This window comes from Haliotis cracherodii, unplaced genomic scaffold, assembly GCF_022045235.1.
Source record: "Haliotis cracherodii isolate W230 unplaced genomic scaffold, xgHalCrac1.p SCAF_1, whole genome shotgun sequence".
Lineage (NCBI taxonomy): Eukaryota > Metazoa > Mollusca > Gastropoda > Lepetellida > Haliotidae > Haliotis > Haliotis cracherodii.
Genome location: NW_027266264.1, coordinates 48346892 through 48363849, shown reverse-complemented (window position 1 = coordinate 48363849; position 16958 = coordinate 48346892). Strand labels below are relative to the sequence as shown.

General features: G+C 37.6%; 1 protein-coding gene across 3 annotated transcripts in view; it reads right to left on the bottom strand.

Moving 5' to 3' along the window:
- LOC139478806 (zwei Ig domain protein zig-8-like) overlaps positions 1–16958 on the bottom strand; it is a 62814-nt gene that overhangs the window by 10840 nt on the left and 35016 nt on the right. For all 3 annotated transcript variants that reach the window (XM_071261448.1, XM_071261457.1, XM_071261467.1), the window contains exons 2-4: positions 7259–7386; positions 1837–2050; positions 801–824 (exon numbers count right to left, since the gene is read on the bottom strand). In XM_071261448.1, coding sequence (XP_071117549.1) covers positions 801–824; positions 1837–2050; positions 7259–7386 — 366 coding nt within the window. The remainder of the gene's footprint in view (positions 1–800; positions 825–1836; positions 2051–7258; positions 7387–16958) is intronic.

Here is a 16958-nt window from a genome sequence, read left to right as displayed (position 1 = left end):
TACCTTGAAACCTGAAGTTGAGGTAAGAGAAGTAAAAGTATATTGACAGATCATGCACTGACATACAGGTCACTATTCAGTTTTTATTACATATAGGCCATGCGCAAACAACGGAAACTAAAATATAAAACATGCCTATAGCGCAATCGATAACATGCTCGCATTGTAATTAATAATGTCTTTTGACATTTGATCAAATGCATTTTTAACTACCGACAACAAAATGTCACTAAGATATCATTAATGTTTTGAATTACCTATTCATTATCTTTGTTATTGTCTTAACTTTATGTCAAATCGAGAATCATTTACAATAATCAGAACAACAATCATTTCAAGCAAAGGCCAAATGCTTAAGGTGATTGAATTGAATTGAAATAGAACTACTTGTATCTCATTCATGTATTATATGAATCGTGTGAAATATGGTGGTTTATATGTACAAACCACACACATGTGTGTTATGAAAACATTTATTTATATACAACATGTAATTATGTATCTAATTTGAGTACATGTAGTAAACTAGCCTGTGGTTAGAGCATACATGGGCTGGGGTGGTGAGTGATCTCGCATGCAGGTGTTATTGCATTTCCAGAAGAAGACATGGTGCTTTTTAACGTGGTAAAGCTGCGGAGATATAACAGCAGTGGTCGTAGCGTGTTGAATAATTCATGGTATTATGTAAAAATCAGCTGCAGCTTATGACTAATATTTGTGAATCAACCCATCACTAATTTAAGTATATTTGCTTTCTATATGCAACCTATAAGTGTTTGATATAAGAATGGATTACTTACTTGGCGCGTCTTTATTTGAATCATCTGAAATAGGAACCAATGCATCAGAAGTCAAAATCCATTCATGGTATATCACTGGACAATCTCAGTGTACTCAGTTATATTTCCAATCTCGTGTTGTGACGTATTATCAATACATAGCGCTACAAAGTCCGTGCCTAAAATATTAATTGAACACCCGCGATTGTGAGAGGAAAAAATATGCCCATCGGAAACTTATCTGAAGGATTAGAGCAAGCGTAAAGTACAAGTGGAAAATCTATAACGTGTAAGGGAACGCAAACGCCGCCATCTTTCATCACTTTGAAGCTTACCACCACTGCGACGGATGTCACACGAGGAATGCAGAATCACCGCTGGTTTAAATTTAACTGTCAGGGACCTCTACTCTCCTGAGTAGACCTTTTTATACAATGTCAGCTGACCCACGATAGACCAACAGAGATCACTAGATGCATCAAGCCACATCTTATAGGTCAGGAGAGTGGTGCCTCATCATACGAGAGCCCCTGCTTTGTAGTACCAGTGTCTATGCTTTTGATCACAGTTTGTTATAAGTGAATATCTTCGAATGTCACATTGTCTCTACGATTAGATTGAGATGTATTTTGATAAGCGTTACTTTTGACTGTAGTGCCTCTATATTTTCTACACATAGCAAACCATGATCAAAACAAATTAAAATCTAACGGGTGACTGCAAAATATATCAGGTTGATAATCTGGTCGAACGAGTATGCATAATAATCCTTCCTAGACGCTCTTCTGTTACATGTAGTCGTAACCTGACACACGTACCCTTACCGCCTCGTGAACAAAATGTGTTTAAATCAAACCAATGGCCCACGGATCGATGGTGATATTAACATGAAAGATAGAAACAACGAAGCCTGACATTATGGATGTGAAATATTGCTGATGACAGCGTAAATAGAATCCATTCATCCACGTAATCACATTTCCTGAAAATGAAAACAGAACAAAAATTGAAAATTATCTGAAGTTGTCTTTGTAAAATAAATCAGGATCAAACGTACCTTTTACAGTGAGTGTTATAAGTTGACGCAATTTTTTGCTTCTAAAGCTGACCTGACATTCATAAGTTGCTGAGTCATTAACTTTTGCCTTTTCTATTATAAGGTTCCATTGGTCACTGTTTGGCATATGTTCCACGTGAATTCGTTTATCCTTTACCCAAGTCTTCGTGCCGACCGTGAGAGGCCCTGCCATGGGAAGTTTTCTCCATACAACCTGATGATAAAGATACTACATGAACATTTACATTGTACAAATACAGATATAAATCTACGGATCCAGGTTAGTTGGAACAGCAGTTACTGTTCTATCTGGATGTAACATTTTACTGGGTGACGATATAACATTTACAGCCTATCTGGTACATTGGTATTTCCACAGTTAGTATAATATAAAGTAATGTTGTGCTACCCTACATACCACAAGAAGATCACAAGAAGGAGAGTAATAGTGATGAACACCATTCCAATGTAGCTACAAGAAAACATGTATCCAAAGACAGTACTCCTATTCATTCGTTACAGTAATTGCCACTTTCACACAAAACAAGTCAAGCTATGGGTGTAAGCGTTTAACGAAATCATGACAAATATGCATAGCGGTATGTGTTAATACAGGGAATATAGAGATGTTGGCACAAACTACAAATTCCTAATTAAACTATATAAAGCGACACTACATACTTGTACCATATACATCGGTAAAACACACTCCACATTTGATTTTTCACAGACCAATTCAAGCTTGTTCTCATTACTCTCAGTTACATATGATTCTCGGTTAGGAAATGTCTACCGTGCATCGATATATCAAAACGCAATCAATTTCCAATGAACCAATGATTTTGGAAACAAGCACGGGGTAAACAATCTTCAGGAGCAGCAATGGCCTTACAATAGGTGTTCTTCCCTGTCGTATATCTTGCTTTGTCATTACTATCATCGCTTCCAAATGTTAGTACAATGAGGCGCATTTTATCCTTGCGTTCAGGGCTGCTGCTCATTACAAGACTTCAACATGTGTACAAGATGGAGAACAGTGAAGACCTGGAGTTAACATGGGCGCTTAAGAAAAAAAAGCTCCTTCTTCTATCGATGGTTTAGATGATAATTGAATTCTATATCTCCACATTGCCCTTGATGTGCAGACTATAGTCTCAGCAGGAGATACGTTTCGCTAGACTTTGGTCACCATCTTGAAGACGTTTCACTTGTAATTAAATTGGAAACTAAAGCCAGATTTGGTGCCACGGGCGCATGATGCTGGTTTGTTCTGGCCCCATGTGTTTGCTATACATGTAGGCATTGTTTCTCGACATGGCTAACCAGTATACAACAACATTTGGAGCATAAATAAGGACAAATGTCGATATATTTTTCAAAAGTTTAACTTCCATTCAGTTTAACACAGTTATGATCATTTACAACATTGCACATCAAAGTCTCTGTTTCTAGCTGTCCCGAACAAATATAATTATCGATTGAGTATCGCATACAATAAGTTTTAAATATGTTTAACATGAAATCATTGCTTTTTGTCTCCACATACTCTATATTGAACATACATGTCGTGGCACAAATGATATCTCCCTTGTCATAGATTAAAACAATATCATTTTGTGCGTTTTTATATTTCTCTAACATAAGCAATGTTATAGTTCATGCTGATTTAATGTCGGTTGACATCGGCCTAAAGCTGCCCGGAAGGCGAAACTTACATAAAAAATAGCAATAAAGTTTATATTGTCAGAATTCAAAGGTGAAATATACATTGATCAGGCTAACACCTACATCAGGTCGACATAACAGTATTCACAATTCAATCACTGCCCACCATATCCTAAGCAGCAGCTGGATTCACCCTCAGACCGTTTGCCTGTCTACATCATCTCTTGTGAACCCATCTATAATCAGCAGAAGCGATTCGGTTGCCTCAGATGAAGGTGTATTTCTGTTACGGATGAGTTAAGGTAAGACACATCCACCAGACTATAGCCAGTGGAGCGTGTTAGACATGTAGACATGAAATCGAGCGTCGTGATTTTCTTCACGTCTTTGCGTGTTAAATATGTCTTCTCTGGCAGTTACAAAGTTCCTATTTACCAAACAGTCTGCTCACACAATGAAATTGTCTCTATACTCCCCATTCCGGAATATTTCTCACGTAAGAAAAGTGAAAAGAACGATCTTAATACAGTAATCATTAGCTTGTCAAATTTGTCTTTTCCCATGAATATACAATATTAAGGTTTTATGCTTGAGGGGTATGTCTTTGAGCTCATGACCTACAGTGTAGGATTTGAGAAAACTTGACTTCTTCCCTCAGCATCCTCAAGACGTTTTTTAGACATGAATATTCAGCTATGTGCACCTTGCAGCCATACTTTATCGTGTGGTATGGCTAAGCTTGCAGCAAGTTCCATTCGGTCAATTGCCATCCTTGGGGTTCTCACAACCCCGAAGGAGGAATGCCATTACAACCGCCCAAGCCATTGGTCTTCATGACGTGGTGAATTGTGAATTACCATTGTGAAGATGGACACGTCATGGCGCTGATATCTCGCCGCAAACCATCACTCCCTTTCCAATCGAATTTGGTTGGCAATGTTAACATCTGTCTTCTTCTTCTTGCCTCTGTGCACGCTGGCAGCTACGAGTTTAGAGTGGGGTAAAATTGCTCTTGTCTGCACGAAGTGTTGTTGTCGATGGCCATGGACCATTTCAGTCAACATGGTGATAAAACACTGGCAACATTCCTAAACGTTTCCAGATTACATGTGGAATAATGACTGGAATATGTACAGTATACAAAGAATCACCCACACTTTTACTACATGTACGGTTTGGAGTATTGTGAAGAATTGTTTAGCTTGACTTAAAACAAACGCTCTTTCTCTTTACAGACCACTGTACATTCAGCAGTGATCGATCGAAGTCAGTGATCTGGGGTTATTGCAATGGACGCAAATCGCTATTCCTAGAGATTGAAGAGAGGGCAGAAAATGGAGAAGAGGGGTTACATGAGTGGAACTGAGTAGAAAAGACAAAAAACTGCATACTGTTCACCTCAGGAGTCTACCTTAGCAAAAGATTAATGAAGTTATGATTTTACGCACTTGAATTATATGATTAAGAATTAGCCAAAAATGCGCCAATGCCGTGTAATCAGGAATTGGGTGTTCGACTGTACGTGTGGTGATTGTAACATAACGTATATTGTTTTGTGATTAAGTAGTCAATATATAGTCGGTTTACATAAGCACTGTATTTGGTAATTGGAAGCCAACAGACCCACAGTATCGTAATCACCCTAGTACGTATGTCACGCGTCCGTCACCTCGTTATAAATTAAACGTAAGGTATTTCCGCTTAGAAAATAAAACGCGATAAATCGCTCCTGATGCAGGGTAAAACAATATCCTCTCCTTCCCCGGAGAGTAGAGTTACGTGAAGTGTTCTCTTCATGGGGTACCCAATAGGACTTATAAACCATTCTTAATGCATGAGGTATTTCATGTGACATCGCCTCAGTTAGCTCGAGGTCCCAGGTACCGATGACCACATGCTCCAGAGAGAGCGGGCCGTATGATACGAGGATCGGTTTACGTGTATTGACTACTTACAGACGGGACCTTTTTCAAGCTGGTATGTGACTGTGGAAGCCACGCCACCACAGACATAATCTGTCTCTTAACTTACAATTAGTGTTCCCGCAACGTACATACTCTTTCAAAATTACTTTGTATCCAGCTTGCGTGTATGGTGTAGATTCTTCCCACTAATTAATGCCACAGTGTATTAAATCTGTGAGGTTGAGACAGAAACCGGAAAGCATTAACTGATCCACTCACTTCGTCAGTAAAATGTAACTCTAGTCAAGCCAGGACAGACCTGATGTAAGTGACAGAGTTTGAAGTCTCTAGTATCCAATATTGTTATCAAGATATAGGTTTTCTCGGACTTTTCTTTGAAATAGGAACACAATTTGGACAACGCAATGTGTTTGATCATATTGATGCCCAAATAATTTAGAAAGGCAACGCTGGTGCAATGGAACAAGAGTTACTCTCTTTGTATCGTTCGATTCTAGCGGTCTAAAATACAATGTGTTATCCAGAGCGTATAGAAACACCTTACTTTGGATATACTAGTATCGTGTAATAGTAAAACCATAACTTATCGGTTGATTAAGTACAACTGTTCATCAAGTTTTTAAATCAAAAAGGGAAATAGTCGGTGATTCCGGACTCATTTACTTGTGATCGAATAGATTCAGAATAAATATCCTGCTATAGAAAGGAAATTGAGGCATACAACTGTTACAGTATGATATAAACTAAGAATGCCAATGGACTGATATTGATGAAAAGGATATTATCCTTCAGCTACAAATGATGAATGTAATGTCGGTTTCTATGAATAGAAGAGGATATTACATCGACCCCATCTTACACGAAGGCATTGAATGTTTAAATGGACATAGAAAGAACTATTCCTCGAGTACAAAAGGCTATGTCTGTGCGATGTACGTTGAGAACTGCTGACATTTATTACTTGTGTAAGGGTCAGTGGCTTTTAGTTCCAGTCGTAACCGAAATAGTTTGACATGTTTTATGAATTGCGGTCACTATACATAAAACACGACATACTTTCAACTTATATGTAACCGGAAAAAGTAATAAGTAAAATCTCCCAAGAACCAGGACATTTTCAGTTGGAATTTGAAATACCAAATCACCGTCTGGATTTTTAATTTGTCACGAGAGGATTTGCGAAAGCTTTAAGGGCAACGAGGAATTATTCAAGAAAAGTAAGTAGACACTGGTCGAAGCCATGCGTAGTGAGTCAACGCCAGGAAAATCCCTCATGACTCCTACATCTTCGATCAAGAATCAGCCAGACACTTTGCCGATTTTCAGTTATCATTCCAGGCCATTTAGCAATCAAACTGCCCAGATATATAGGAATAGAGTGGTTTGACCCACGGGAATTCTCCCAAAATTGCATATAGCATTTCATTGTGTGCTTTATCATGGGGGCTTAAGATAGGTTAAATAAGGACATTATACTTGAACTTACGTCTGATTTATTATAATTCACTATTTCTATCTTTATGTTGCTGAAATTGATATTACAACTTGAAAGCAAGTGAAGTTTGCTCTTTGTTATGGCATAACCATTACTATCGTTTTGAATACTTAAAAACTTTCCCCATTTCTCTTATAATTATCTAACTTACTGGTACTGTTACTCGTCAGACAACAGGCTTACACTAAGCGATTCAACAATAGCATACCTGACTGAGATTTGTAATCCTTTGAGATATCATTTTCATTTACACCAAGGTTACATGCAGATGCATTTGATGTTTATTTGGAAGGAACGTGATCACACCTAACACACACCAAATGCCAATACTGCTTACCGTTCGTTCTCCAAGATTCTGAACAGAACAGTAAAGTATCGCCAGGTCTCCTTTCTTGTGGTTTATTGAGCCTGACATCGTTGTAAACTGAGGTTCCCGTACACGGATCTCTGGAGAGGCATTTCCAACTAAAAGAGAAAGAGTATAGAATGTTTAAAAAGTGAGATCTAAAACATTTGATTTTCGCATATGGCAGTAAACCAAATTTGAGTATTCTTAGAGCCACCTAAATGGTAGAATACCAAGCATATTCCTTATATAAATTTAGTACACCGGTGTTTGTATTTCTAAGTAGAATGCTTCAAATGTTAATATGTACTGTACCAAGAAATACAAGCCAAGCGTATGAAGTGTCATACCGGTAGCTATCACACTCATATCACCATTATTATTTACAAAACTGCAATGCACATTCATACATTTTATAAATATTATATTATTTTTTTATAAACTTCAAAGTCTGGTGACGCTATCATATGCCTTGAACCAGAGAATATACTGTAAATATAACGTTAACGGTAATGGGATCTCCTCACATAATCAAGTCATCTCAATTTCTGCTCATGCCCGAATAATGCAAAACGTTGTTAGCTGATGCTAAAATTGATTTTGAACAAAAAATATAAAGTAAAAAGATTGGGCGTTTGGCAATTTGGCACCTGCCTGTCAGGCCTAAACAATTAGATTCAGCCCAGTATGTAAATTGCATTAACATGACTCTGGGACATGTCACAGTCTGAAATAGACAGGACCCAAGGCTAGTTACCTACCATCGAACAGAAGTGCCCTCAAACGTGTATAACACGAACGACATTTGCTGGCAAAGTACTCCTTGTGCCCACGGGAAGGATGCATAACAAACACACGCTTAAGAAATTATCTGAGCACCATCCATTATATGAATATGCATGTTTACAGGCGCGCGTCTTTGTTACTAACACAGCATTAGGCGGCTACATCAAATATTTTATTTTAAGCAAAGTGTATGATCACAACGTGTCCCTTTTACGATGCATTGAGAAAACTATGTTAAAACTTTACGTTGTATTTTTTTTTAGAAAAGTGGTCTTCGAAATTGGAAACACTATTTAACCTAAAGCAATATCTTCAAAGAGCTTTTACGAGGATGTTACGGAAGGCCATGCCTGTACTAGTTGATAGTTTTATAACATTTCATTTGGCTCCCCCAGCCACCAACAGACAGGGTGTAAACAGTGAATACACGACTGTGGGTTCACCATACCAATAACGGAACGTGATAATCTGGACATACCTTCATCGGGTTGATATTGCATGGTCAGTAAAATACCAAAGAAACCTACTGCAGATAATGGAAACTAGAGTATTTAGTTCCAATGGTTATGTTTATTGTTTGTTCCTAATTTTTGAAATTTTATATATTTATTTTCGTAATATGTTTGAAGAGAGCAACTTGTGTTTTGCAAAAAAATTTGTATTGGATATATATTGATTCTGACGTGAACATGAATTGATGTACCAGAATCTACCGAATCTCTGAATGATAAGGTGAGGTGAGGTGAAATGGCTTCCAAAATTATTGCACTTATATAGCGACGTGTATGTACGTGTGTGTGTTTCTGTGGCTGCTTGAACTAGTCCGGACTGATGCCGATTTATAGTGCTAGCTCACTGAGAAACCATGCCGCCGTTTAACATGGATACCCCATCCAGACACAGTATACTGACTCCGAGCCGACCAGTCCTTGTTTTAGCCCCTTAATGCCAAGCTCCAGACAGGGTAACAACAATTACCATCTTTTAACGTCTTTTGGTATGACGCGGTCGGGGATCGAACCCCGGACCTTCCGCTCTCCGGGCGGACGCTCTACCACTAGACCACGGACCTCTGAATGATGAGAGGAAGGAAGCTCATCATATGTGCGTTTCTGAAAGTTTAGAGAAAACATACGCAAAACAAGCTGCTTCCCGCGACAATTCTCAATTCGTGAATTATGTTTGTTTGTCAATCCAGTGATTGATATCATGGACATCGATATACGGAATTGGGATACATGCATCAACCAAGTTAGCGATCCTGACCACCCGATCCCGTTAGTCGCCTCTTACAACAAGCATGGGTTTCTTAAAACTAATTCTAACCCGGATCTTCACAGTTAATATGAGTTTTGATATTGAAACATTTAACACTCGGTTAGTGACATGCGTACTCGCACATATACTTGAATCATAACGGCTTTGGTGTAGTCTTTTTTCAAATATTGACTGGATATTTGAAAGTTAGAATGCTTAACTGTGTTCTTGAAAATAGCAGCATAAGCCTAAAAGAATGTTTTGCAAACGTCGATGGCTACTAACACAGTTAAGTACTAGATATATATGACATGCACGGGAGCATATTTACCCCTACAGTACGATTACTTGTTGGCGGACTAAAAGCGAGTTTTATGTAGATATTGCCATTATAGTAAACACCGAAGTGGACACAGCTGTCATGAGTTCTTGGTGTGATGATAAGAAGTATATATATAATTGTTCTGTGATCAATGAGTGAGATATTTCAACATCAGCCATGTCGACCATGAAAATGGTGACGGTTTGTCTTTTAACTTGTGTAAATTATGAAGAGCTTCGACAAACAGCCAGACGCACAGTATTGACGCCTCAAAGAACCATTCATAAAGTTCCTCTGACACCAGGAAGTAAATAATTCACGCAAAAACAAGTAATCACAGATGTGACGTAGTGTAAGTGGTTGAAAAGAAATTTACTGTATTAACGGTTCTTCAGCACAACGTTAAGGCTCAGTAGCATTTTATAGGTTTGATTGATGTCTTATATATTATGCATGCCGATCACGTCTTTAATTGATTTGAAAAAGTGCCACGCATTTCGCGTAATTCTGCAATGTTACTCGGAAAACTTCTTTGAGTGATTGGGATGGGGTGGGGTTGGGTGGGGCTGTTGCTCTGGATGTCAACTCATATGTGCATTTTTAGCAAAATGTGATTAATATTATTCAACGGACAAGAAAAAACATGCCCCCAAAATTGGTAATAAAACTGGTTTGTTTTTAATCCTTTGAACCTTCTTAACCAGTTCAGAACATAGGAACTGTCGACAATGTCACACAACGTTAAAATATATGTTACCGTGTTCCATGTCCACACGTAATCTGAATGATAAAAAATCAAAAACGTAAAGCTAATGGGTACACATAATAGGCAAATTCTGGAGAAACAGACACGCACCATTCGCTTTCCGTGTCTTCAACATCATGCATGTCTCTCTTTAATATTCTATATTTGGAAGTGTCCACAGTGTGCTTGTCGAAATAATGACGCAGTAACCAGACATACCTTTCGAGTTTTCATCGGCTTTGTCAGTGATTGTCCTCTATGGGTTTAGTTGAATACAAGTGTGTATAATATCACTAATTATGCACACAGCAATGATGAAAGCATCGTTTTGATTATAGTTTGAACACCGTTTTTGTAGTTATATATTTGAGTATTATTCTTTATACAAGTTTCCAAATAAGACTAATTATTCATAGAAGGTATTGTTATTAAGCTGAACATTCTTTCTGTTGGTATAGTGAGACAGTTGCAAGACAACGTGTTTCGTGTTTGATAAATACATTTTCAGCGCGGTGATGCGGTTCCTGCACTTGAGGTTATTTACGTTTGATATGTATTATAGGCAAGCCTGAAACCTGCCTCCAACAATTGCATGATATATCACCTATAAATACAAACGATCATGATATTTACATGACTTCAGAGAAAATAGCAATGAATATGTAAACATCTGGGCAAATATGAGATTTGCGAGCCAATAACCTCTGACATGATCACCTATATTTAATACATTGATATGGCGAAAAGAATAAAACGATTGACTGCAAAAGTATAATATAGCGAAATGGATTACACATACCAAATGTCAGATGCCACTAGTCGTTTGAGATTAATTTGGAAAGACAGGCACTGGTTATTTCTCGAATAGTAAGTCCAATGTTCATCAAAGGCACCAGAAGCGAGGTACATATTTACATTTAAAGAGAAACTCAGAGCCTAGTGCCCATTTCAAGTCAAGGTCTAGACATTGTAATTTGTATACTGTTTGAAACTGAGACATTGCGTCTGTGTAATTTGGGTAATCATACACTGCAAGAGTGATATGCATACCAATATTGGTTGTAGAAGACCGAAACAGTGAGGTTGTTAAGGAAACTTGAGTCAAGGTTGATACATTGAAGGATTGACAATTGGCTCGAACCTAGTGTCCCTTCAAAAGCAGAAACAATATACTTTAATTGTATCTTTATGTTCATCAATATGACTTCCAACATTTACTCACGATTCCAATTACTTTCCTCGGTACCTTAAACGTGATTGTGTATTGTTGACTTGAAAATGATTGAGAATCAATAGTATTGTCATGTACACATTTATTTTTTCAAACACGCTTGAATATTATTGATAAACGTAATTTCAAACCTGATTGGAATGGTTTGGGACTCTACAGTAACGTTAGTATTGTGCCCCGGTGGTTATCTCCCAGTTGTAAGACAGGCAGTTGTTAAGCATTTAAATGGGGATTAATTAAGACAATACCCATATCCAGAATAGGACAGTCCTAATTAGCTGGCTCAACTCAGGAAGGAATACTTTCATCAGATCAGATACCCTGCTAAGCATCCCGCTCCAATAGGCATTCCCTTCTTGACCAATTTATAAGTAATTTAATGAACGCCACCTAAATATTCCGAAATATTACATGACAGTCCGTATTTTTTGTGTGTATAGTGTTGAAGGGGTATTTAATTGTTCAGTAATTTATATCGAAAAATGTTTAGCTTCACCGACGTTTGAAATAAGTTTGTTCATTACCGCTCGATCGCTGACAACATGTTCAACTTGTTGTGTGTAGTATTAATAAGCGCCCCCTTTGTCAATGGTCTAAGCACCCAGGGCGGACTAGGTATAAAGAATGTCTTGTGTCCTCTGATGGTGAAGATACAGACATAATACGTCAATATCAATAACAGAATGTCACAAGTTAATTTATGTTACAAGACCAATATCATTTACATTAAGTATGAAGCTAACATTATTAATAATTCAGATGCGGCTGCACACTTGGTATATATTCCCTCTGAAATAACAGTGATCATATCTGGAACTCCTTCAAAAGAAGACTGCATAGGCCCAAGAAGGAATTTCATAACAATATCATTGTAACTGGATCACATTGTAAACACGTATTTTTCTTCAGGTTCATGTGTGTCACACATGGATTCAAACTTCTTATTTCTTTGCTGGAGATTGAGTTGACACACTATTTCGCGGCTTGCAATATCATTTTGCAAACAAATCGTATGTTTTGAGCCATATTAAAGTATTGAGAACATTAAGGCACAGTAATTTAAATCAGATGGATCAGACAATACCGTCTTCAACAACTCTACTTGAAGTGAATAAAGTGATGTTGTGGTTACAAGCTGGAAGACAACTGCGCGTCTGACAAATGGAAGGCTACCTATCCAATAAGTTCTATTTGTTTTCTCAAAGAATTAACCACCACCTGTGGTACATAAGTACAACAAACATATTGCAATATACAATATGTACGGCAATCTGTTATTTTAATTTCATATTTATGTGTTTAAAGAACTTGATAGGATTTTGTTTTTTAAAACGTTATTGACGGTATTTTGCAAGGTTAGGCCATGTACAGTAGTAGTCTTTTAAGAATGATTAACGTACGTATATAAGTGTGGACATATAAACAAACAAGGAAATTATTTAATTATGAATCATATAAAGTACACACTCTGTTCCCTTGTGAGGTTCAGCCATCTTCCAGTTTCTACCCTCAAACTACCCCGGTTTTTCCCTTTCAACCCGGAAGTGATTAATCCCATTATATTGTTTATTCGTTATTAATTCTATGACACTCGCACTTAAGTGCCACATTTCTTCATCGATTGATTATTACACACATGTTACTACATATTGTTTATTAAACTTACTGCAACTAAATTACTTTTAAGAAATATGTTATGTAGCGTATAAGAACACGTGTCAATTCAGAGACATCTAGAAGAGTTTTCCACAGACTGTAGTCCGGACTCCCGATCCTGGTAATTCCTGCAATTATGTAAAATGAATGATTTGTATAAATTGTATACTTGTGTGTATATAGATATACCTGTGAAAAAACATCATCATAAGTTCATTATATTCCTGTCGTCATCCTTATCGATTCGTCATCTTTATTGATGTCAACACCAAGCGAATAACCCATGTTGACGTTATTATCGGTATTTCAAGAAACGAGAACTCTAATTCGAAGTTCTAGTGGGTCCCAAATCGATAATAAACGTGCAATTATTAGTATGTCAATATACCGTATATTTTATTCATTGTAACTGGATGAGAATATATACTTATGTAAACAGTGTAGCAGCTCACAAGTAGATGAATGGCGCAAAACTATATCAAATGCAGGTGAATATTCGTGTTGTATATCTGTTTTTGAATCATTTCCGCGAAGGTAACAGCCACGTGTGACTGTCATACCGACGCCATTCCTCTTTACGCCAAAGGATCGGAGATCGAACAATTTTAATGGTATGTCAAAATGTCTGCCTTGTTAAATATATTTTCGGACTACAGTGACATCGTCATATGCGTTAGACCTACCCTGGATGTCAATTTAAAACCGTACTCATCAATAGCATCAACAGTACCATGGGGCTTACTTGGAGGTAAACTAATGCCAATATGTCTCTCAATATCTCTCACGTGTATTCCAATAGATTAATCACTTCAACATGCATGCAACATAATTCCTGATATTTCAAAATGTGTACATTGTATACTGAGTGTATTTTTTCATTGTACGTTCCAAGTTCTACGTGTACTCAGACAGAGAAATGCATTTTGTCTCTCTGGAATGCTATGATGTCCAGATGCAATGGATGATGTCTAATGCTTCCCGTTCAACTGAACCCGTCTAGATGCCAGCTACTCGTAGTTGTTGTATCATTCAAACAGAATAATTAATGGATCTGATATTCCAGTCGCAATACCAAATTTCGTTGTGATTTTCAAATGTCAAGAAATCTATGCCTATGTGAAGTGGAAAGGCGAGAAGATTACAGGGGTTCGAGTCCAACTGAACAATCAGATTGCGGCAGATATTTCAATGTACATTGAAGATTGACCTTCAAATCTTATACTCTTATTACATGATAACATGTCGGAACTTGACTGGACCTATACTGATGACTGATTCAAAAGATTTATTTTCTACAAACCGTACTGTTCAGTTGACCGACAAACCGTTTTAGGAGACTGACTGTCACCGGGTCGTGAAACCAAGCAAGTCACGGTCCATAGCGACCGTAGCGCTTTCCCCTCTCGTTACTGTCCGGTGCACGGCATAGTCCGCCACCACCCGGTGTCCTTACGTTCATTAGTGTATTCTTGGATAATTTGCTGCCCGTAATTTTTTATTCTCTAGCAGCAAATGCCTATCTTTTATTATCATGTATTGATTTGATATATGTTCTCTCATATATGTATGCAAGCTTATGCATGTATTGAAAGGGTGTTAGTAACTTTGCTCTTCATGCAGCGTTGGGATGATATAGTACTACCACTTTACTAATTGTACACATCTGGTTGTAAATGTGTAATGGTACATTTGGATAGCTTAATCCGGCCCTTTATTTTGGTATCTACATCTCCCATTTTGATTTAGTAGTTAGTTTGATATTCGGGTTTCCCCTATTTTAAGAAGCACATTTCTGTTAGCTGCCATCGGATTTATCGTTCTCCAGGCTAGCAAGGGGACGTTGCTTTCTCTGACGACCGCGCGTTTGGATTAAAACCCTTGCGATATCTAGGGTAGCGTGTTATTGAGCTAAACCCACTTTTCTAGTAATCCGTGAATAACCAAATTTCTCAGGATTGTCTAGTTTAGGTCAAGTATCCTTGCTATGATTGTGAATCAAGTTACTCTTTTGGTCAAGTACCTTTTTTATCGTCGTGAATCTAGATACTCTGTAGGTCAAGTGCCTGTATTTTCGTGAAGTCTAGAATTACCTTTCCCAGTCCAAGGGTCTTTAGTCTAAGAGGCTATATTGTAATCCGGTCGTTTTCGTCTGTCTTAATTGTGTCAGAGATTTAAGAGATATGCCCTCCCTATCTCAACAAGTTGAGGGTATTCACTCTTTGGAGTGTTGAATTAATTAACTCTCGGATGTAAGGCACAGCCGACTAAATTGACTACCTATACGTCTTGTCGATTGTCTTATCAGTGTTGATTTAGGTATGCATTGTAAGAGCTTAGTTGCTTAGGTAATCAGCTTGTAGATTTGTTCTGGTTTATAAATCAGTCATCATTGTCAGTACCAATTGGGGTCTTGATCCCTTAGATTGCCTCTAATTAGTTACGATTAGCTGATGATAATAAAACTGTGAAGTTTTACCACGTTTTGTATTATTACTGAATTACTTATTTAATAACACAATATGAAAGAATCGGGTGGTTCTGAAGTTCTTTAAAGTAGTATATAACTATATATATGACTGGATCAGACAATATTGCTAGAAGATTTTTCATAGGTTGTTTATAGTTTCATAAGGTATGATGCCATGTAAATAGAGTAATGGCAACCTGGTTGTGTACAATTGTACATCGACATAAATTTACGATAACCTTAGTTTTATATCCTGGAAAATTTCACATTGCGTAAGCGCCAATATGCATTTATACAAAATATCACGGCATATTGCTTGACGATAGTGAATGCTTTCCGATTATTCACAGGAGTATTAGGCGTTCAGGAGCATAATCGAAGATTCGGCTGAATATCATACAATTGAATATATACATATATATATATATATATATATATATATATATATATATATATATATATATATATATATATATATATATATATATATATATATATATATACTGAACAGCATTGAAAACGCACCAGCAATAAATCTTGAAATATTACAAAAACAACTTGATCAATGACCGATTTTGATTAGAACAGACATAGACGGATTATTAAGAAAGACGACAAAGGAAACAGGAATACCACACAGTAATTACAATTACGTCATCAGTGTAAGGAAGAAACATAGGGTTAAAATCAATATATGGTATGTCCGCCATTGACAGCAACACAGGCCATGCAACGTTTTCTCATTGATCAAATAAGTCTGCGAATAGTGTTCTGGGGCATTCCACTCTTGACGTAATGTATCTTCAAGTTCTCTCAGGTTCTGTGCTTGCGGACGACGTGAGAGGCGTTGAACCAGGTAATCCCATAGATGTTCAACTGGCGATAGATCGGGTGAAAGGACTGGCCATGGAAGCAGAGGCACATTATTGTTCGCTAGGTACTGAGTTGAAACACGTGCTGTGTGCGCTCTTGCATTATCTTGCTGGAAAGTGTGCATATCCTGGTGCTGATGAAAGAATGGGATGACGTGATTTGCCAATATGTTATTCCTGTAGTAAAGGGCATTAACTCTTCAACGACAAACATGGAGCTCTGTTCAATGGTTATGACTGATGCCGCCCCACACCACGACACCCCCTCCCCTCCCCCCATCGATCTGTCTGTACAACGCAGTTATTGTGGTAACGTTTTCGACGTCGACGCCACACTCGCAGTCGACCGTCAGCA